This window comes from Nansenia antarctica (genome assembly GCF_963989245.1).
Source record: "Nansenia antarctica genome assembly, chromosome: 3".
Classification (NCBI taxonomy): Eukaryota; Metazoa; Chordata; class Actinopteri; order Argentiniformes; family Microstomatidae; genus Nansenia; species Nansenia antarctica.
The window spans coordinates 11,873,801-11,896,910 of record NC_137688.1 but is presented as its reverse complement, the minus strand read 5'-3'; the positions used below and the strand labels follow the sequence as shown (position 1 = coordinate 11,896,910).

At 47.5% G+C, this 23,110-nt stretch overlaps 2 protein-coding genes across 3 annotated transcripts in view; both read left to right on the top strand.

Annotated features, from left to right (window-relative positions):
- The window catches only part of fgf13a (fibroblast growth factor 13a), a gene marked incomplete at both ends in the record, with an annotated part of 119,006 nt that overhangs the window by 66,165 nt on the left and 29,731 nt on the right, over positions 1–23,110 (top strand). Inside the window, one exon of one of the 2 annotated variants that reach the window (XM_080526430.1) lies at positions 21,426–21,456. The exons of the other annotated variant lie outside the window; for it this stretch is intronic. Coding sequence (XP_080382556.1) covers positions 21,426–21,456 — 31 coding nt within the window. Of the gene's footprint in view, positions 1–21,425; positions 21,457–23,110 lie in introns of those variants that run through there. 2 annotated transcript variants of the gene reach the window in all.
- On the top strand, positions 7,690–8,997 carry LOC308153099 (E3 ubiquitin-protein ligase TRIM21-like; the record flags this gene model as incomplete). The annotated part of the gene is made up of 1 exon (XM_080526195.1): positions 7,690–8,997. One exon carries the CDS (start codon positions 7,690–7,692, stop codon positions 8,995–8,997), a length of 1,308 nt encoding a protein of 435 aa, XP_080382321.1.

Here is a 23,110-nt window from a genome sequence, read left to right as displayed (position 1 = left end):
ATCATCAGGCTGTTCCTCTCTTTGACTCTTCCTCACCAGATTGTTCCCCTCCCTGCCTCTTCTTCATCAGGCTGTTCCTCTCCTTGGCTCTTCCTCCTCATCAGATTATTCCTCTCCCTTCCTCTTCCTCCTCATCAGACTGTTCCTCTTCCTGCCTCTTCATCATCATCATCATCATCAGACTGTTCCTGTCCCTGACTCTTCATCAGGCTGTTCCTCTCCTTGGCGCTTCATCATCAGACTGTTCGTCTCCCTGGCTCTTCCTCCTCATCATCAGACTGTTCCTCTCCTTGGCTCTTCCTCTTCATCATCAGACTGTTCCACTCCTTGGCTCTTCCTCCTCCTCATCAGACTGTTCCTCTCCTTGACTCTTCATCATCATCAGACTGTTCCTCTCCCTGCCTCCTCATCATCAGACTGTTCCTCTCCTTGGCCCTTCCTCCTCCTCATCAGACTGTTCCTCTCCTTGGCTCTTCCTCCTCCTCATCAGACTGTTCCTCTCCCTGACTCTTCATCATCCGACTGTTCCTCTCCCTGACTCTTCCTCATCCGACTGTTCCTCTCCTTGGCGCTTCTTCCTCCTCATCAGGCTGTTCCTCTCCTTGGCTCTTCATCATCAGACTGTTCGTCTCCTTGGCTCTTCCTCCTCATCATCAGACTGTTCCTCTCCCTGCCTCTTCATCATCCGACTGTTCCTCTCCTTAGCGCTTCTTCCTCCTCATCAGGCTGTTCCTCTCCCGTCTGTGAGGAGGGAGATGTAGACTCAGAGGCCCTGGGGGAGAGCACGCAGGCTTTACTTACTCACACACAGCAGTATCAGTCACATCTTATCCGTCTCTCAGCTCCCTCTGGTCCTCTTCAGAGGCTCGTCCACCGATGCAGAACGATCCCCCTCCCGTCCTCCCTCCTGTCTGACCCAGATCTCAGCCCGAACCTAGCCGCTTCCTTCACCTCCTCCTCCTCCTCCTCCTCCTCAAACCTCTGAAGAGTTATCAGGGCTTTAACAAGGTAGCTCTAGCGTAGCCCTGTCCTTTGGGTGGGAACAGTGTTCAATTGGGGAGTTGAGTGATCAGCCTAGGGCTCTGTAGAACACGTGTTCCGTTTCAAAAGGCTACGTTTGAAGTGTTCTCTTACACAAAGAGACGTTGTTTCCCTCGTGGTGGAGAGTGACACCGGAGCCTCTAGGTTTTCACCAGTGTAAACAAGGTTTAAGCTCTTTAAGCGGTGCGATGAGGTGAAATGCAGAGTCAGCGTGTTGATGCTGCTGACAGCTGGCTTGATGAAGGGAGGACAAACACACACATACACACACATACACACACACACATACACACACATACACACTGCCTCCCCGGGGGAATACACACACACCCTGGCTGGTGAGAGGTACCCATGAATTATGACAGATTCGCTTCATTCATTTTTCAGCTGTCAACAAAAAAAACGTCAAGTCGCTGACAAAGACTGTTTTCTCCGGGTTTTGATATCTCTCCTCCATGTGAAGTGACACATGTCACCAAGCACCAGTGCCCCTGAATGGGTGATGGATACCAGACGTCAACTGTAAGCCTACCAGATGCAGTCTTGCCTATGGAAAGATGCACCTCCTTAGAATTATGAAAATATCAGATTGTTTCATAAGTGAAATATATCTAGTTTTTCAATCATTTGATCATCAGTGTAACCCAATTAACCCAGCCAGCCAGCCTAATACCAAACAGCTGTTGCGAGCGACTGGGAAGTCAGTGTTGGAACTGTGCCAGGACTGTACAACCACGGACATCCAGGTTATCCATTAGCTGCTGTTTTCTGCTATGGCCAACATAGGAGATGCTTCCCCCCCCTCTGTGAATGCCCTCGTTAGACCGCGTTGTGTTTATTTGTTTATTTATTGGAAGGATCCCCATTAGCTATGCCCATAGGCATGAGCTACTTTTAGTGGGGTCCACATTTAAAACATACATTACAAATAACATTTAACATGTAAAACATACTTAAATTACAAATATCAAACATTAAAATATATCATACATCATACAGTTTGGACACTTTGTGTCCAAGTGTGAGACAAAGACAAATAACCAGCGAAACACACCCGGACCAGAACCACCGTCTCCTTCTCTGGAGCGGTCCTCTCGTGTGGGCATAAGTGCTGTGTATTAGGCCCTCTGACAGCCCTGTGCCACTCCGATATGTGGAAAAGCCATTTCCCCCCCCTGTCCCTCCCAGCTGGGATCGATAACCAGGCTCTCTACAGATCCATTTAAAAGTCATTTGTGCTCTTGTCTTGCCTCTGTCCCTTGTTTCCCTCCGGTTTCACTCAGCGTTGCTCTCATTTCCTGTAACATGTTTACGAAGGAAAACAGCCCAAGACGATGCGGCTCGATCTCTTCCTTCCTGGTTCCGAAAATTGGTGCTTTTAGTGGATTTGCCCATTATGGATGTTGTCCTCTTAGGAACAGGCATTAATGGCCCCAACACACACACACTGGCACATGGCTCTGAGTATCTAGAGCCTTCTGGATCATTCCGAAATTAATCGTGATCGAGGGGTTGAACCATGCGCCCGCCCTCTTCCTCCCCTGTGTCTTACCCCCTGGACCTCTCTGTAGGCTGGGTTAGTGGGCCACTGAAGACTCTCCAAAGGGAAGAAGAGGTGGGGGGGCGGGGGGAGAGATATGCCATACATAGAGAGAGAGATACTACATACATAGAGAGAGAGAAAGAGAGAGAGATACTACATACGAGAGATGAGACGAGAGATGCAGACGAGAGATGCAGGCTTGGTTGCCTCTAACACACAGAGCCAGTTGGAGGGTTATCTGGTCGCTCGCGCGGGGGGGTGGGGGGGTTACGTAAGGCCTTAGCGTGGGCCGTCCCAGGGGGCACCAGGCAGGCTGCCAGCCCCAGTCACGTTGGCTGTGATTCACACAGACACCCAATTTCTCGCATCATGTCGCTTTGCCAGCCCCCGAGATGACCGGGCCTCTCCATAGAGGAGGAGGAGGAGGAGGGGGGGGGGTGAATAAGACAGAGAGTTATGCCCCAACTTCCACAGAGTGAATGTAGTTCTAGTTCCATAACGATCACTTAATCTTGGCGGAGATGTTCAGGGAGCAGGCTGCTTGTTGTGTTTGACTATTGATCAGTTTACGGCCCGTAGCCTAATGTTTGTGAACCGTCGATGCCGGGTTCGTCCTGACGCTGCGTGTCTCGGGGGGGTCTCTCCTTCAAGGTTTGTCTGGCAGAGAGGGTTCAGGGGGATATTCAGTCAATGTCGCTAAAGGAAAACCCAGGCTTATTTTTGATAACTTGCAAGATTTATCAAAATAAGCCTGTCTTGTGAGATTTATAATAATAATAATAATAATAATAATAATAATAATAATAATACATTAGACTTATACAGTGGCGGGCGGTGCATTTCACACCTAGGCCTTCAGTGATGTCCGACACATTCCTACCTGAATTATTCTACCTCTTAATACCATCGTTATGACGCCATGGCTCTAGAAACTAGACAGAAACACAGTATAACCGGGCGTTGCATCACCTTAACATAGTCAGACAAGTACAACAGAGTTATATTAATATTTCCGAAGCATTTTTAATCAATAAATCCGCATTTACAATGAAGAGTGTTAAACTAACATCTTTAAGATCGCTACATTACCCACGTCTGTCGTCTCGTCCACCATAATAGCGACAAAGGGTGCCTTTTTAATCTCCATTTTGATCTCTTCTTCCATCACTTCAGCAATAGCAAAAATCAGGTCGTTTTGTATTTTGCCTGACGTCCCAGTAAACACTTTGTTTGTGGACAGGTGGTAATGTAAATCTGGGTTGTTTTCAGCCAGAAAAGAAAGAAGCTCAACGTAGTTTCCTCTGTTTGTGGACTTGGCACTTTCATTGTGTCCCCTAAATGAAAGTTATTGTTTACCCAAAAACAGGACACAATCGATCAGTATTATCGATCAGTCAACGAAAGCTTTCGTTGTGAGGCTCCGTTTCCCTGCGAACTTTCAAAAGTTTCACATCTACCGGCATAGTTCCGCATCTCAATAGTGAATATCAATAGTGCGTAGCAATAGTGCGTAGCAATAGTGCGTATCCAATCAAAAGACGTGCTGGGTGCTGACATCATTGAGCCTTACAGCAGGCGCCGTTGTTGCTTTTGCTCGCATCTACGTAGGTTTACTAGGTACGCCACAGGTTTTCTCGTTCCAATGTTAAGTTACAGGTCGAATCCGCAGCACCGTTTAATGAGAAGGCGGGCAGATTTTTGAGTCCCGTAGCAACACATTTTGATTGGATAAAAGCTCTAACATAAAGGCCAGCCCTCCAAATCTCAATCGGAGACTGGAAGCAGCGCAACCAAGAGGAAAGCTATGAAATGAAGAGAATAGACTATGGGGAATCATTAATACATAATTGTGGAAAATATATATTAAAATAAAATGTATATTCTGATGATGTTTAGGCCAGCAGAGAAGGCCTTGCTGGCCCTGACGGCACACCACTGGACTTATATAGCGCTTTTCTAGACACTCAAAGACGCTTTACAAACTGAAAAGATCGAGTAGTCAAATAAAAAGAAACAAAAAAAGAAACAAAAGAAAGTATATGGGTCTAATTAATTTTAGATTACTAAATCAAAAACAAAAGTGTCTTTCGGGCGGAGAAGCGGCGAAAACAAGCAACGCCAGCGTCCTCTCTCGACCGGCATTTTTTGAAAAGTGAAAAGTCTTACGAGTAATGATCAATGTAATGTTAGCTAGCTACCTCTAAACATGGATTTGGCTGGGCATACATTAATTAATTTGAGGTGGTAAACACAGTCGGTGTTTTTTATGTGTTTTTTTCTTATTCTTTATCAGAATAAGCCTGGATTTTCCTTTAGCGACATAGATGGAACCCTGTGTGTGGAACCCTTTGTGTGGAACCCTGTGTCTCCTTGTTGTTTGTGTTTGTAGGGTTGGAGAAGGGTAGTTTGTTTACCCGCCTCTCAACCGGTGTTTAAATGTCTGGAAAAAGGCCCAGCTTGTTGTTCTCCCTGGTCGGCCTTAACCCGTTTACTGTCGACTCAGTGATCCGTTCAGCCGACAGACACCTTCTCCAACGTGGCACTAATGAAGGCAGCACCTAAACCAGCTGCACCACTCTTTTTGACATTTTGTCTTTTTTTCATCCTGTTGTTTTTTCCTCCTACGTACTGTAGATAGAGATCTGTTCCCCTCCGCTTTTGGCTCTTGTCACTGTTATTTATCATGTGTTTACTTAGCCCATGTCCCCCTCCCTCCCTCCCTCCCGGCTGCTTTCTGGATTTTATCATGATAACAGTCGGTCTCCTCTCTCTCTCTCTCTTTCTCTCTCTCTCTCTCTCTCTCTCTCTCTCTCTCTCTCTCTCTCTCTCTCTCTCTCTCTCTCTCTCTCTCTCTCTCTCTCTTCTCTCCCTCTCTCCTGTATGTGTTTGCTAGGAGATGGTAACTACAAAGTTGTCCTCTCAAGGTTGCACTCAAAAGGATGCCTGCTGTTTTACCGATGCATACACAACCACAGTACAGTAAATCAATGCTAGCCAAGGGAATCCAAACAATCCACAAAGTTGCTTTTAAGAAAGTTAAGAGTCCTTGGAAAGCCTTGGACTGAGCTTCACCTCCATCTTGAGGAAGCTGAAGGTTGAAGGTTAGCAGCAGCAGCAGTGTCAGTGGCAAGGCCCTCATTATGGATGAGGAGGACATAAATAATGTACCATGTTAATGATCCTTGAACGGCTATATGACAGCCCCACCCTATGACAGCCCCTCCCTCTCCTCTCCTCTCCTCTCCTCTCCTCTCCTCCCTCCTTCCCCCTCCCCTGACAGCATGCCCCACAGTGCACTAAAGTGTGCAGTGCCACTCAATTACCTGTTCGTCAAACGGGCGATGATATAAGTAACTCGATTGCCCCCCCGACGTGCCCTTGTTCCTCGACAACAACCTCCAGCACTTCAGTCTTGTTCCCCTCCTCCTCCTCCTCCTCCTCCTCCTCCTCAGCACACACAGCAGCATCAACGTAGATCCAAATCAGATTTTGCGGCGAGCGGGTCGGGGGGGCGGGAGAGTGTTGCAGACGCAATGGAATGAATAAGCAGTGTGGGGGCGGTGGGGGCGGCGGCAGTGGTGGTGGTGCGCGTGTGGGAGCTGCGTGCGAGCTGTAGTGCAGTGAGGGATGGCATAACGGATAGCACTGCCCAAAGCTCAACCCAAAGCTCAACCCAGCCCCTCCCTAGCTCCCAGACCCCTTTACCCACAGCCTAGCCCTGCCAACCCAACCCAGCCCCCCTCCTCCAGGTCAACCTCCTCCTTGCACAGCATAGCCCCCCCCCCAGGCTAGGCCAGCCCATGCTTGCTAGCACCTCCTACCACCAGCATACCTCACAGACACATCTACAGGGAACCCTCTACCCAGGAAATGTGTGCTGGGAATGTATGCTTCTACCCTAGAAGCTTGACAGTGTCTGATCTGCAGTCTGGGAGGGATGATGTTATTATGTTCTATTATGTTCTATATTTGAGAGGGAGAGTTCAGCTCAGTGTAAAGACATGAGCTCTGTTCTGTCCCTTTAAGACAGCGGTTCCCAAACGTTTTCAATCAGGCCCCCCTTGGGTAATTGGAAATATTTTCGAGCCCCCCCTAACCCGGTCCCCACCTAGATTGATATAATTAATTGTATAAAGTTGTACAAACATTACATTTTCTCTTCTAATAATAACAAGACACGTATATCCAACTATAGTTTTATATTTTATTATGGGTTGAAAAGGAACATAAGTGCTTGGCAAATGATCCTGTGCCACTGAAATATTCAACATATCAACATTAACTAATTTCTACTGCATCACTATTCTTACTCCACACATTCCTATCACAATTACGATCAATGACTTGTGTGTGCTTGCTTTGCCTTGCAAATCTTCTCAAAGCGGGGTTGTTGTTTTGAGACTGCCACTCTCAGTTCATTCTCAATGTTCAACTTCGACCTGTATTTGCTTTTGATAGCAGCAACAGCAGAAAAGCCTATCTCACACAGGTACGATGTTGCAAAAGGCAGCAGTATTCCCACAGTTTTTTTTTTTTTATTCTTATTTTTTATTTCTGCGCCCCCCCTGCAGTACCCCCGCGCCCCACTAGGGGGGCGCGCCCCACAGTTTGGGAAACGCTGCTTTAAGAGCAGCAGTGTTTATTGCGTAAGGTGTGGCCTTGTGACGTCACTTTCCTGAACTGAAACTAAAGAGGAGAGATTGATCAGTCCGGTAGAAAACTCGCTTTCTCTTCAGCGATCTCTTTAAAAATAGTTAAAATGAATTAAAAAGTTCAGCAGTGTCAAAATACAGCACACACACTCAGGTGAGTAGATAAGACTGGATATTTGAAAGTGAACTTCAACGTGATCATAGCGTTACTTGTTTTCTTCATCTGTGTTGAACACTTCTATTTTGGGATAATGTGGCCTTTTTAAATTAAAAATAAGTGGTAACACTGTAAGGTGTTTTTTTGTTTTTTTTAACTGAAATATTTATAGAAAAGATTGGGTTTGTGTTACAATATAAGTTGAACTTGACAAGTAAAGCTAAATCTTTTCTCATGTTTATTATGGTCAGCTGATTAGCTCTGGTATTATAGTTTCACTTTTGGTCTCTCTAGATATGGCTTCCTCCAGCAGTCTCCTGTCTGAACAGCAGTTCCTGTGTTCCATCTGTCTGGATGTGTTCACTGACCCTGTCTCTATTCAATGCGGACACAACTTCTGCATGGCTTGTATCAGAGGATACTGGGACACCAGTGAGTTGTGTAAGTGTCCGTTGTGTCAGGAAACGTTCTATAGAAGACCTGAGCTTCACGTCAACACAGCGTTTAGAGAGGTCGTGGAGCATTTCAAGAGAATGGAGGAAGAGTGTGGAGAGAGGAAGGCTCAGCTGGGGAAGATGAAGGCAGAAGTTCAGCAGATGATCCAGAAGCGACTGCAGAAGCATAAGGAAATCAAACACTCCATGGAGCTCAACAACAGAGATGCAGAGAGAGAGTTAGCAGACGGCATACAGGTCTTTACTGCTCTGAAGCTCTCCATTGAGAGAAGCCAGGCTGAGCTCCTTGAGGTGAGGCAGAAGCAGAAAGCAACAGAGAGACAGGCTGAAGGGCTGATTAAAGAGCTGGGAGAGGAAATCACTGAGCTAAAGAAGAGAAGCACTGAGCTGGAGGAGCTCTCACACACTGAGGACCACCTCCACCTCCTCCAAAGCTTCCCATCCCTGTCCACCCCTTCACACACCAAAGACTGGTCTGAGATCAGTGTTCACAGGTGTCTCTATACGGGGACTGTGAGGAGAGTTGTGTCTCAGCTGAAGGAGACACTTATGAGGGAAGTGAAGAAGTTGGATGATGTTGATCTGAAGATGATTCAGCAATATGCAGTAGATGTGACTATGGATCTTGATACAGCACACCCTAGTCTCTACCTGTCTGGGGACGGGAAACAAGTGAGAAAAAAAGACACCCAACAGTGTCTCCCTGACACCCCAGAGAGGTTCAATCCAGGTGTAAACATCCTTGGAAAGCAAGGCTTCTCCTCAACAAGGTTTTACTATGAGGTGGAGGTTAAAGGAAAAACTGCTTGGGATTTAGGAGTGGCCAGAGAGTCCATCAACAGGAAGGGGGATATAACACTGAGCCCTAGTAATGGATACTGGACTGTATTGTTGAGGAGTGGAATTTATTACCAGGCTAATGCTGCCACTCCTGTCTCCCTGTCCCTGACAGAGAAGCCACAGAAGGTGGGGGTGTTTGTGGATTATGAGGAGGGCCAGGTCTCCTTTTATGATGTGGAGGCCAGGTCTCGGATCTACTCTTTCACTGGCTGCACCTTCACTGAGAAACTGTATCCATTCTTTAGCCCTCATCTGAATATTGGTGGTAAAAACTCTGCCCCTCTGATCATCACTCCTGTCACAGACTGAGGGGCAACCTCTCACTTCCTCTGATTACCATTCTTTGGCAACGATTGCTGTGATTAAATGCTTCAATTCTTTATTGTTTAATGGCCGTACTTGATTTTAACTATGTTTGGTGATCTCTCACTGTCATTCTTATTAACAAAAAATGATGAATTAAGTGAATTAACGGTCTGTAGTGGCTTTCTTGTATTAATGTGTGTGTGTGTGTGTGTGTGTGTGTGTGTGTGTGTGTGTGTGTGTATGTATATATATAGAGGTGAGGTAGTCCCAGACCTAAAGTTCTCTCCAAGGGTTTGCTCAGGGTGTGACCTCCCTCCTGTCCATTTACATTTACATTTTTGGCATTTAGCAGACGCCTTATTCCAAAGCGACTTACAATCGATACATTTGACTAAGCAAGTGAATCATCAGTTCACCAGTTGTAGCAGGAAGAGTAATCTAGCTCAGGCCCGGGGCCATTGGCAGTCTCTGTGATAGAAGAAAAACATTGAAATAAAACATTTTATTTACATTTTTGTATATAGACACTGGAGAAACAGTACAAGGGGGACAGTAGAAGTCTTAGGAGACACAGTATAGGGGAAAAGCGGGTGTCTCAGGAGACGCAGTACTGGGGGGTAGTAGATGTGTCAGGAGGAGCAGTTAAGGTGTATCCTGAAGAGATGGGTCTTCAGTCTCCGACGGAAGATGGGTAGTGACTCTGCAGTTCTGACAGCCGTGGGAAGCTCATTCCACCATCGGGGGAGCCAGTGTAGTGAAGAGACGTGATCGGGCAGCGCGACTGCCGTGTTGGTGTAGAGGTGGTGGGGCCAGTCGGCCAGCAGAGGTGGAGTAGCGGAGTGAACGGGCTGAAGTTAGGGGGGTGACCATTGCCTGCAGGTAGGCAGGGGCTGTCCCTTTAGCTGCCTGGTAGGCAAGCACCAGGGTCTTGAGTCCAGTCTGCAGCTTACAGCACTCTCACTCTCCCAAGTATGCAACTGTACACTGACAACTGTCCTGCACTCAAACACTACACACTATTCATCAGCGTTGCATCACACTCGTTACAGTAATAACCAAAACATTTAAGAATCCTTCCTTCTTCTAGCATTCTGACTGCCAATGGCCCCTGGTCCTAGCACACGTTATGATGACGTTATTTCCTTATGATGACTGATGTATAGATGATTCACTTACTTTAGACAAATGTACTTGTTGTAAGGCACTTTGGAATAAAGCGTCTGCTGAATGGCAACAATGTAAACATGTAAATGTAATGTTGTCATCCTCTCAGATCCAAAGCCTTACGGCAGCCATTAGCATCAGCTATCCTGATCCAGGGGCCAGACGGATAATTAGACATCACACTTCACATCAGGCCTTGGCTCTCCCTCAAGCATGCACGCACACACGCACGCACTCACACACACACACACACACACACACGTACACGCACACACACACAAATACAGACAACATTCGTAATTACAACAGGAATTTGACACACAGATTTAGACACCCACAGAGGCAGATATAATGCATTCATGCCTTTCATCCTTCCAGTGTTGACGGTAGAGTATAACACGTGTGAGGTACGGGTGAAAACACTGGGCATGTGTTCTCGCCTCTGCTCTGTGGGCGTGTGTTAGCAGAGTCACGGGCTTCTGAGGCAGGTTCTGGGTGATGTAATGACTAGAAATCAGGCAGTCAGCAGCACTGATGATCACACACACACACAGACACACACATACACACACGAACACACACAGACACACAGACACGCACACACACACACACACATACACACACAGACATGCAAATCAGAGCAGGGTGATGTCTGCTATCTCTAAACTGTGTCTCTGACTGCCCGCGCACTGGTTAGCGGTCCGACTCATGCCCGTGTGTTCGCTCGTCTACAACGTAAACGCCCCTGGTCATTAACGACGTAGCACATTAGAGGTCATGCCTAGAGACTTATCGAGGCTTCTCTCTACATCCTATCGACATATCAGATCTCATGTCATTTCGGATATCCGCTCTCTAACGCCTCGTGTTAGCGCTTGTCATACCATCTGTTGTTTTTATTTTCCCAATGGGATCAGAGAGCCGCTTCCGATCCAAAATGATACCCGATCCCTGCTGTTCGGTCGAAGAACGTAGTCCCGGTAATAGGAAACGGGAAGACGGGCCGTTATCACATGAACCGATCCCCTCAATCATCCGGAGAGAGGGGGGGGGGGGGCTCAGCCAAGTCTCCCAATCAGACTAGACATAACCTAGGACTCTGAGCATGCTGCAAGGACCTGTCTGGCTCTGGGGCCTAACAAGGGGGGGGGGGGGTCCAGTATCTCAACACGGATACTTTCCGGATACTTTCTCCTGATCGAGGATCAGATTCACATTAGGTATCTGTCAGATGTTGAGTTGTATAAGGGAAATCGTTCTGAAATGCTAGACCCTGGGGCTCTGTGTGGTAATGGACCCTCTCCATTGGCTCTGGGGGGGTCAATACGCTCCCTCTCCTAGGCCGTGGGTCTCCTGCCCTCCCCCTGACTTTCCCCTATGCTGTGTGGTATTGCGTGGAGTCATGAATTTAATGCACATGCTTTGAGATACTAGACCATTATTATTTCATCACTTGTCCTGAAGCGAATAGATATTTCCACAGACAGAGAGTGAGAGAGAGGCAGAGAGCAAGAGCGAGAGAGACCAACCAAAAGGAGAATGAAAGGAATTTCAATTTGCCGTTTACCCTTGGACCTCCAATTCAGACGGGCTGGCAGTGTCTCTCGCAGTGTGGTCGTCCGCGTAGGGGACCCACATCACGACACCCGGATGAAAGGGAAGAAAGGAAAAAGAACTGAGAGCCGGAATGAAAGACGGCAGCTCTGAGCTCCCCCCCCACCCCCGCCCCCCCAAGAATGTTTACACCATCAAACAGCCTTCGCTCACTGTATGAGATGGCGTCTGTGACTCGTGAACGCAACGTGTAGAATGAGACCTTGGAGAGAACACCACAGATCTCTAAACCTGTCAAAAGGCCAGAACGTGACCACCCCTCCGTTATATACACCTCGACATCCCTCCCTCTCTCTCTCTCTCTATCTCTCTCTCTCTCTCTCTGAAAGAGATAGATATTGAGAGAAATACGGGGGCAATTTATTCCTCCACTGCAGCAAAAGCGCACCAGGTTGCTGCACCCCCCCCCCCCCCCCCCTTCCTCTCCAATCTCCTGATAAGGCTGTAAACAGGTGGGGCTGGGAGACCCGTAGATGAATCACAGCTAGAGATAAAGGCGCCTCCACCTCCAACAATTCCCCAGTATCCAGTCCCCGGCCTTTCCACAGGCTCAACGTGTATCCACTATGCAACACACGTAACAACACCACAACAGGGAGATGTTTTGGATCTTTTGGAACTCCCTCTCCCCCCCCACAAAAAAAGAACTTGTTGGAAGTTGATAAAAAAAAGTATCAAAAGTAGCATGAATCATCGACAGGGTCCACTCTACACAAGCTGCGCAGAGCACATAATCAAAGAAAGTTGTGGAGAAGATGCAGGGCTGCTTGTTGTTGGAGGAGTCTGCGTGTGAGATGTCTGTGTGTGAGATGTCAGGCGTGGTTGCTGGTGTGTTCTGGTGGGTTGACTGATAGAGGAGTTGCCAGGCAGATAGCCTAGCGTCATGTAGCATATCCAGGGGAGGCTGCCGGAGGTGGAAATTGGAAATTGCGTGGAACAGAACAAGGAATGATAACAGGTAGAACGTGCTCTGTGGAGGCTGGTGGAGGTAGAAATCGGAGGACAGCCTCTGATTTCTACCTCCGCCAGCCTCCACGGAGCCTGTCCTACCTGTTATCTCCCAGCGATGACCAGCAGTACACTTCCATCCGTTACTGCAGATGACCTTCGTGTCTCAATGTAACAGGTTCATATTCATTGCTTTGGAAAACAGCTGTCAAATGTAGGCTACTTTGAGTTGGGGCGGGGACCGTGACCTACTGATCCACCCACTCACGGCGGTCGACTCGGGTCACCTCTGCCGTGTCATCCCCAGGGTATTGATCTGTTTTACCAGGCAGGGCGGTGATTTAAACTGTAGCGAGCGCATACGCTGAAGCCGGAACGATTGCATTCCTGGTTACGTCCCGTGCCTTACAGTGAACCCACCTTCTTCCTCCCTCCACCAACCAGACAGCCTGCCCTGGACCTTATCACATTGTGACCGCGGGCCTGTGTTATGTTCCACCACAACACATTGTTTAATCATAATGACATCATCATCATCATCATCATCATCATCTGCAGTGCCATTGGTTGAAAAAGTCCATAGTCATCGCAGCGCCTGTATGTAGTACAGCAGACGCAGACCCCCCCCTGCTCCCCTCCCCTCCCCCCCCCTCTTCCCGTCCTCCTCTCTCCCTCTGATAATCTGTTCTGGAGTCAGCTGTCATGCCAGAGTTATGCCAGGCCTGCGTACCGTGCTGCCCGGGGGGGCAGGGGGAACTGGACACGCGATACCTCCTTGAGGAAATACATCAGGAGCGTGGGAAGTCCAGAGAGCGTCTGGGGGGGCTAAATGTAGCGTTCTTGCAGGCCACTCTGCTGCACCTTACAGCCGCAGGCCGCAGAGGCGTTAATTCGATCAGACCCTGTCGCGGCTCTTCCGCGAGCAACTCGTTTTATTTTAGACCCCCCAGGAAGTGGATGTGATCTGGGTTATTTTTGAAGCCCGGCGGTGTGGACGGCGCTAAGAGTAGCACGTTAGCTCGGTCAGTGACATAGGGGGCTGACAGATGAGAGGGGAACGTGGGAGACACTGACTTCCTGCCTGGGAGAGAGAGCACATCTCATCGTGCTTGCACGTCAGGACACCCCCCCACTCTCTCTCATTCCACCCACCCTCCCCCCTTGATAATCCCATTATAACTAGATGGATGAGACCTATTTCCTCCATCTAGTTCTTTCTCCCGGTCCTTCTCCTGCACAGTCCCTATTGGATCTGTATACGGTATAGGAGAACAAACAATACAATACAATGCAGTGCAAGGGGGGAGGGAGTCACATTCTGGAATGGAATGCAGCCCTGACCTACAGTGTAGAACTATTGGGTTGGTCTCCATCCTTACCTCCATGTCTCCTTGTTCTCCCAACCCGGGCAGAGGGCCAGTGTCTGAGCCTCAGCTATAAGCCCGTCCCCACCTCTCTGTGTGTGTGTCAGACAGGGAGTATGAGAGTGAATTTAGGGCAGCATCAGTCACTCTGCTACTGGCTCTGCTGAACCCCGTGCCTGCCTCCGACGGTAAAATAAGCCATGAGTTATTAATACGGTCTGTCTGCACAGGAGGCCAGACCTTCATTCTTTTTTGCAGTAACTACTTCCTTCTACTCCGTTTGTGTGTGTGTGTGTGTGTGTGTGTGTGTGTGTGTGTTTGTGTGAGTGCGTGTGCGTGCGTGCGTGCGTGCTCCTTTGATACCAGATGGCACATCTAATCCTAATGGTCATAGGATGGTATATATCTGTTGTTTTTGGCCTTTGTGAAAGCAGAGAGACACAGACTTGGAAGACCGACGGTAGATTTGTTTCCCCTGACCAGTGCTGCTGCCGTCCTTCATCTCTTAAACGATGTCTCACCCAGCCTGTCCTCCAGTGATAGATATCACCTGGGGGGGCCGTTCATTGACTCACCGTCCATGACTCACACAGACGGTTTTTCACGAGCGTCCATTTTGGCTGTTCACTGACTGGAGTCTCTCCTCCTCCTGCCTCCTGGTCCTGCTCTGATGAAGCCATGTGTTGTTGTGGTAACTGTCAGTTACAGACTCATTATCAGATTTGGCAGGGTGTGTGTGTGAGTGTGTGAGTGTGTGAGTGTGTGTTTGTGAGTGTGTGTTTGTGAGTGTGTGTGTGTGAGTGTGAGTGTGAGTGTGAGTGTGAGTGTGAGTGTGAGTGTGTGTGTGTGTGTGTGTGTGTGTGAGAGTGTGAGTGTGTGTGTGTGTGTGTGAGTGTGAGTGTGGAACAGACATCAGACTGTGCCAGGCTGACTCTGTGGTGAGACTGCACCGTACGGCCTCATTCCGGGCCCTGGAAGCGGCTGTGGCCCCTCTGGCTTACCGTACCTCCACACCTCCTCCTACTCAGAGAACCGCGACACAGTGATTAGTATACCATATAATTTTATGGACTTTGTGTCCTCCTTCGGTCGGACCCTCCTGTTCTCTCTGCCCCCCCCCTCTTTCTGCTGATATTTCATGTTGTAGGTGGTCATGTTGACGTGCTGCCCTTCGGAAGTGTCGACATTTTTTGAATCTATTATCGACGCTCCCCATGACCCCCCCTCCATGGCCGTCAGTCAAGAGAGGCTTTTATACGCCCTCCTCTCAGCACTCCTCGCCTTGATTATAGTTTACCCACAAACCCCCTGGGGAACGCAGGATCCAGTCGTACATACATACATACGTACACATACACGTGTGCGTGTTTTGTTTACTTCTCGGTTTCCGTCGACGGCCCTGAATGGAAGAAGCCGAGGGTGATTTATTGTACGTCAAAAACGATAGTACGGTATCTGTCTCTCCGTTGACATCACCTCATGAATATCGCATCACTGATATTGTACTGTAGGTATGATACATGTGTCTCTCACGTCTGCGCGTTTTCTATTCAGGGCACATGGGAAGACGTTGGGGGTGGGCATGTCAGACGTTGTTAATCAGACTTTTATTGGTACTAGGCTGCTGAGAATGATCTCCGGGTCCGTCGTCGTCGTCGTCGTCCCTGTCCCCCCCCCCCCCCCCCACCTTCCCTTCCCTCCCCTCCCACCACCCCATGCCAGGAGTGAGATACGGAGCCGTCGACATTAGAGGAAAGAGAGTAATTGCCAGCTGCCGTCGCCCGTGGTTCTATAGTCTGTGTGTGTCATACAAATGAGAGCGCTGTGTTGGCAACCGTTAGTCATTCAGGTCAGGTCGCTCCCCGAGCCCCGAGTCATTTCACACACCGTTTGGTGCCTTTGATTGAGATTTGTCCACGTCATTACCGGGCTCCCATCTCCAATACTGTGTGTGTGTTGCTAAGAGAGCGGCGAATGGAGAGCGACAGCACGCACCACCGCGTTCTGGCAGCTTAAGGGGCAGAAGGCGAAATGTGACGTACATGTGTCGTACACAACCACTCGTTTCGGAAATCCAGGTGTGTTGGTTTTTTCCATATGCAGTTATTATTATGGATCGGTATGCCTCTTTTATATTTGGGTACGTGAGAGACGGTACAGTCGTTTTCATGTGGACACATCTATCTGGCCCACCTGAATAACATTCATATGATATACCCTGTAGGATGCATGTCACATCATACTGTGTCATTATCAGTTCTGAGACACAGTCTGGATATAATTGCGATGGAAAACGTGTTATCAACACTAATATTATAAATCAATAAAGCAGACAGGCACAGAAGAGTTGGCAGGCGGGTATTTCTGGACCGTGTAATTAGTTCCATAGAAACTTTATAGTTTAAAACTATAAACGACTGTTCCCCTTCATGTGTGACAAAAAGCCCTGTAATTACTCTCCCCGGAGATAGAAACTTTTACAAAGGTGTTGATCATGAGACAACGGCGTTTGCGAAGCGGTAGAAAAAATGCACTATACAAAAGGTGAGAGGCCATACTGAAATTGGATTGAGTCTGCTTACATCCTGTGGGCATGAGTGAGAAGGAAGTATTTGATGCTAGTTTCAGTGGTCTAATGAGGAAGGGACCGACACGCAGACGGTACTGAAATAACGTTGGTTGGAGTCAGAAGACTTTCTTCTCTGTTCGCTGGTTTTATATTTAGTTTTCAAAGTAAAAGCACAAAGTTGACGCCCATCAGATTGATGGATTTTGTGGATCTTAGACTAAACATGAATAGAAGACTATTATAAAACCCTGAGACTGCAGACGCAAATGAGCCGTAAGCTATCTAAGGTACAATGCACCAGATCCCAGCTTCTCAGATATGTTCTGAGTGTTGTTTTTATTAACTTTATAATGAACTCTGCTGTGTGGAATAGGGATGAACACCTCAGGGATGGGGACATGCAGCTGCTCTACCAGTGAGGTAGATCCACGGTGGAGCAGCTTGGAGCTGCCTTCCCCTGTGCTGCATTGAACCTCTGGGGAGAGTTAATGTCAGGGCCCTTCCCAGTCCCAGTCGCCCTGGTTCACTTCCTTTATCTGCTGCAGTCAGCCCTCCAGACCCTAGGGGGGCAGCGCAGGGCCGTGGGCCTGTTATCTCAGGGCTATGGCTCAGCCTGTCACCCGTGAGGACCTGGGATCGTGCCTGTCTCCTAGAGCGTTGAGTGAGAGGGTCTCTCAGCTTGTTATTACCCCCCATCCCCGTCCCCAGCATGCAATCACACTCACACACGCACGCACACACACACACACACACACACACACACACACACACACACACTCACTCACACGCTGACGTATGGACAGTCTCCATGGCAACGCTTACTATCGTCATGGTATTGGTGGGCTCGCGTGCTGCAGCCTGGCCGTGGTACTGTATCTGTTGTGTACCAGCACACACACACACCACGCAGTCAGACCCCTGCAGCACAGCAGCCAATAGTCGATATAGAGCTTTGCATTAGTCATTTATTCATCAATAGTCATTTTCTGTCGTAGTCGAAGATCATTGAGGTCGTCTAACCAATACCTCCACCAATAAATAAAGCTACGAAGCTTGACTTATTGAAAAAATGCCATGGGTTTGTGATAACCACCCCATAATGTACCCCATATACCACCCCATAATGTTTCAATAACATTGATCAGGAATGCTTTTGCCCTCTATTTACAAAATGCTAAAGTGAGGTTTAAACCTCTCTCTGTTCAAAGCCTGTCTGTCCAGTCCTCTCCTCACTCTCAAACTACAATCACAACGGTGAGCGTCCTCTCTATCTCGCTCGACCCAGGCGATTAATAAAAGGAGACGGGGGCTAATTGTTTTTGCCATATCTAATACAGAGGTCAGTTATGCCTCTCAACCTTGGGAGCGCTCCCCCCCCTCGGTTTACGACCAGCTCTGCGCTACTGCCTCCTAGTGGCTGCGAGGAGTAACAGCAAGCCTTGTGCTGTTCGGAGATGATGTCATCGTGTCCTGAGGCTGGCAGAGGAGTTAGAAGCAAGCTGTGTGGTGGTGCTGATAATACTTGTGTTCACAGTTTGAGCAGAACAGAGTGAGGGGGATCAGGCAATGCCATCTGTGTGCCTTTGTGTGGCAGAAGGCTGCATTCCCATACTCCCGTACCCTGCACTGCACTCTTCCCATCCTGCCTGGGAACTCATAGTCACACCCGGAGCCTAAACATACTGTCCACTACTCTGGCAGTGCCGTGGTGTGGCTGGATGCACGACTCCAATCCAACAGAATGGAGGAGGGGAATCCAACAGGATGGTTTGACTGGTGTCTTGCAGTAGATACTACACATGGCATGACTCCAGGAGTTTTCCTTTTTGAGCACACACACGTTGATATTGACACACACTTAACAATCCCGTTTACCTGTGATTGGTTACCTGTAGCGACGGCGCCTGTCTTGCTGCGTGTTGTCGTGGCGACTCCGTGGAGCACTTCAGACCTCATCGTGTGTTTGTGTTTCTGTTGTTTCAGTCAACTGCTGGTGTTGATGTCGATCTGGGGAGGCTGGTGGAGGTAGAAATCAGAGGTTGGGCTCATGAGGAGGAATGTTACCTGTACCAGGGATGTTAAGATACCATTATTCAATCCATTCCATGCTTTGAAATTAGATTTCCTCTGATTTCTATACCTCCTTTAGCCTTCCCTGATGTCGGTATAGTATCATTTGTGTTATCACTGGGATTGTGCATGTGTGTGTAGGCCGTTCTCTGTGTTAGTTACTGTAGTGCACGGTGGACGGCTCAGCGGCGCTGCAGGATGGCCACAGTAGTCTGGCAGTCTGGGGCACTACAGTTATTAATGTACCCTGGGCCCACAGTAGTACACACAGACCTGACACACAGACCTAACACACACTACCAGGGGTAGTGGTGGTCTAGTGGATAGTGAGTTGGACTTGTGATCAGAAGGTTGTGAGTTCAAATCCCGCCTGAAACCACACCACTACTAGTGTGCCCTTGAGTAAGGCACTTAGCCCTCAGTTACTCCAGGGGGAATGTCCCTGTCATTTGTAATTGTAAGTCGCTTTGGATTAAAAGCGTCTGCTAAATGTCAAAATTATTTATTAATTACACGCACAGGCACACACACACACACGCACACACAGACCTAACACACAAGCACACACACACACAGACCTAACACGTGCGCACACACACACACACACACACACACAGGCGCTTCCCCTCGCCTCTCCTTCTGTATACTATCAGTGTTGTTGTTGTTTAAAGCAGCTGTCCTCGCCTCACTATCCATGTAGTCAGTGATAAAGCCAGCGATTAGCCAGCTGGCCCGTCTGCTTGACTGATGGCCTCAGCTTACGGACAGTGGCGTGGCGAGCCAGGCTGCCGGAGCAGAACCTGTGATCTGTCTGTTTCTGCCGTGTTGGGACCTGTTTGGGCCGCGGTGGCAGGGTTAGTAATGAGGACGCGGGCAGGAACAGAAGGCCTGGTCAGATGGAGACGGGACGCTGACTTGTCCCTCCAGAGACATCGCTGATGAGATACACCTGAGTATGGAACAGTTGCCGCCTTCGATCCGAGTAGTTTTTTTTCCGACCGAGTCTCAAACTCTGCGAACTCTGACTCTGCCGACGCACGTGACCGCCTCCTCAAATACCCGACGTTAACCTGCTACGCTGCTAACGCTAACGAAAAGCTAGTTCCACAGTGTGGGTGGTGGTGGTGGTGGTGGGGGGGGGGGCGGGGGTGGGGTATTTGAACTTGAGGAGTAAGTGTACCATCTTAACGGGGTTACAAAGTACACACATACAGGACAGTTGAGGTTTCTAGGTGACGGGTCAGAGTGTGTTCCGGCCATGCAGCCGAGTCCAGAGAACTCACATCTATGTACGGTCCACTCTGCTATCCCCCCAGAGACCATCATCAGCATGATGTATTCCGGCTTATGACAGTAGAGGAGAAAACTAATGCATTCCTCCCAATAATATATCATGTAATTCACTCCACATCCGCTCCACATTCGATCCATGTAGTGCCATATTGACCCTTTTACAGTACAAATAACCCTGTCTAATGTTGCTGACCTTCACTGCACACATGATGCAGGAAAACACTCGGCTGGAGCGGTGACCTTTTTAGAAAGGAGCCTCTCCTGTGTTTCTTCTTCCTTTGGGGTACAGTATGTTGTTTTGAGTCTTAAATTGACTTCACAAATTGACTCTCCGTTCTCTTTTTATTTTATTTTTGGGATTTAAGATTAATGTATATGTATTTGTAGTTAGATTACTATTCTGTATGTAATATCATGGTTTTTGAAGCGCTGCATTTAGACCACTATGACTGCCAGTCTGGCCATCTAAGGTTAGTCACTTGCGCCATCTAGTGTTCAAAGCTGTGTATGCTTTGCGCCTGGTTGAGAAGACCTTTAACAGTATACCAGAGTATGTAACCCCTCAGGTCACCCACACATTTACATCCATTCACGATCATCTCGTTTCACTGATTTACGATACTTAGAATGTTTGCCCTCGCAAGAACAATTACAATTACCATAGTGAATTATACATTTTATTTAAAACGTGATAAAAATATTTTGTTATCTTCTACGTCTAGGCTATAGGACATGGAATATATTATAAATGAAAAGAAAGCCTGATTTGTCTCCCACTATTGATCTCTCTGATATGCACCCTGCAGTTTGCAAGGTCATGCTTAATATATCAGTTACATTTGTAAATAATAATTACAAATAACAGTTAGTAAAAAAAACACTGATAAGTGTCCAGCATAGCAAATCCTCCCATGTAAAAACGTCTGGCTAATGCCTATTTGTCTTCTCCATTGATATACGTCGATGCATTTCAGTCGAAAGTGGACTGCATAACCGGTTTACCCGGCACATTATCGGATCACTTTACATCAATTTTTGTTGTAATATGAGAGGAAACTATTCTCTCCCTGAGAAGGAAGTACAATCTCAGCTCGTATTTTCGATCACTTTTCTTCAAGCTGACCCAGAGAGCACAGCAGTTTAGCGAACACGCCCGCGTACGCCGGATCAACAAGACCTCCAAATTAATATTTAATGAGTATTTAGAAGTCATAATGGCACGTCGCTAATGTCCATTAATGATCTTCCTGCTGCTGGCCCCGCCTCGATGTTTTCCAGTCTCCTACGCCTTTGATAGACTTTGAATGATTTAAACTTTGAAGCATCTTCTCGCTTTCACACAAATATTTGAGGACTGCTCGCATTCAGCACACCTTTTGTGATTCTCTTCAGACAAAATGACAAAAAACATGACTTTTCCTTTGAGAAAATCTACATCAGGTACGCTGTTCTTCTCCTCTTAAATAGTTTTTGCTAATTCTTCCCTAAACTGTCTGACTAGTTGAGATTTCTTCTAGACTGTGATGTGGCACATGTTAGATATGTATGTTGATGTTAAGTTGATATGTTGTTCCTGATATGAGAGGCAGAATTGGTTTGTTTTTGGCCATGTTGAGTGCCGCACTCTAGCGCATGGGTGCTGTCCGTGGTACTGAAGCGGCAATGACCTCACCGATAAGTTACCAGCATTTAGTCTAAGGTCCATTTGCACTGTTTTCTCCACCGGGTCTGTGACGTTTGGTATTTGACTTTGTTCATTAGAAAAATGATATCTTGATATATGTTCTAATGAGCAGAAATGTGTATAGGCCTACGGCGCCATTGTGTAGGCTAATACACTGCATTCATTCGCAAAAGAAAATCATTTAAAAAATTCCGAATCAGAAACGCACGTACACAATTGCATGTACACAAGAGTAAACTTATTTGGCTTTGATTCCTCAACATTGACATTGCATCATTCATATACAACACACAACAATAATAAGTATAAGTAAGTAAAAAAAGTAACCCTACATTGATACATACAATAAAGTGATATATTCTACAGAGGCCTCAATACTCCAAAAATGCTGTGCACGATGATATAAAATTCAATATAATACAATACAGTAGTAAACTAGTCCAATGGTATACAAGTATTCCAGTCGTGTTCAGTATTTCGTGTGTGTATTACTGTAATATAACCATGTCAATTAAAGTAAAGTGTTTTCATTTTGAAATATTAATAATTCAACAGATGTATTTATGTGTTTAGTTTAGTTCGTCAAATTAGGTGCGCGTTTTGCATTGACTAATAGCCTAGATCGGCGTTTTATTATTGATTCCTCGCAGATGGAAAGTGTCTTCCCGACAGCTTTAGATGAGGACTGTAGATGGCACTATAGGGAAGGCTTTGCTTCCAACATGATGCGTAGACCATGGAGAGGGAGGGCGAGAAGAGGCTGCTTACTGTGGAGTTGCTGCAAAAGTCTTATATCAGAAAGGAGCGGTGCTGATGTCTCCCCACAAACGTTTGATCATGCATGATCGTTTGATCATAACCTAGCATGCAAGCAATGACTGATCTCATACAAGTTAAAGAAGTGTGTTCAATCACGACGCATCATCAGATTCCCCTGCATTGATCGACATCGATTCAAGGGGACGTTGGAGGGCGACATAATATGGCCAGTGGTTGCACTTGGGGTTTTTCCTCCATCTGAGCGTATAGCAGGGGGCAGAGTTAAACCATCCCATCACTGACTATGTCAACGGCGTGCCTCCCACTTGGTTAGCACGGTCACGTCTGGGTATCACAGCCCGGCCCGGGCTCTGTGGAGCAGGTTGACTACATCTGTGACAGGTCGCGCGTGCTCTCACAAGACGATTGTAAAAGTCCAGAAAACGGTGCGCAGTGCAGTGCATGAATTATTTCATATCCCTACCTACCTACCTACCAAACTTTTTCCCCATATAAGCTAGTAAATCTGATGTTCCTTCATATATAGGCCTATCTTAAATTATATTGCGTAATAGACTATGAAATAATTGATGGTATACTGTCGGCTGTGGGGTACTAGATATTCTTCGCTCCCCCCTCCCCTCCCTGCGT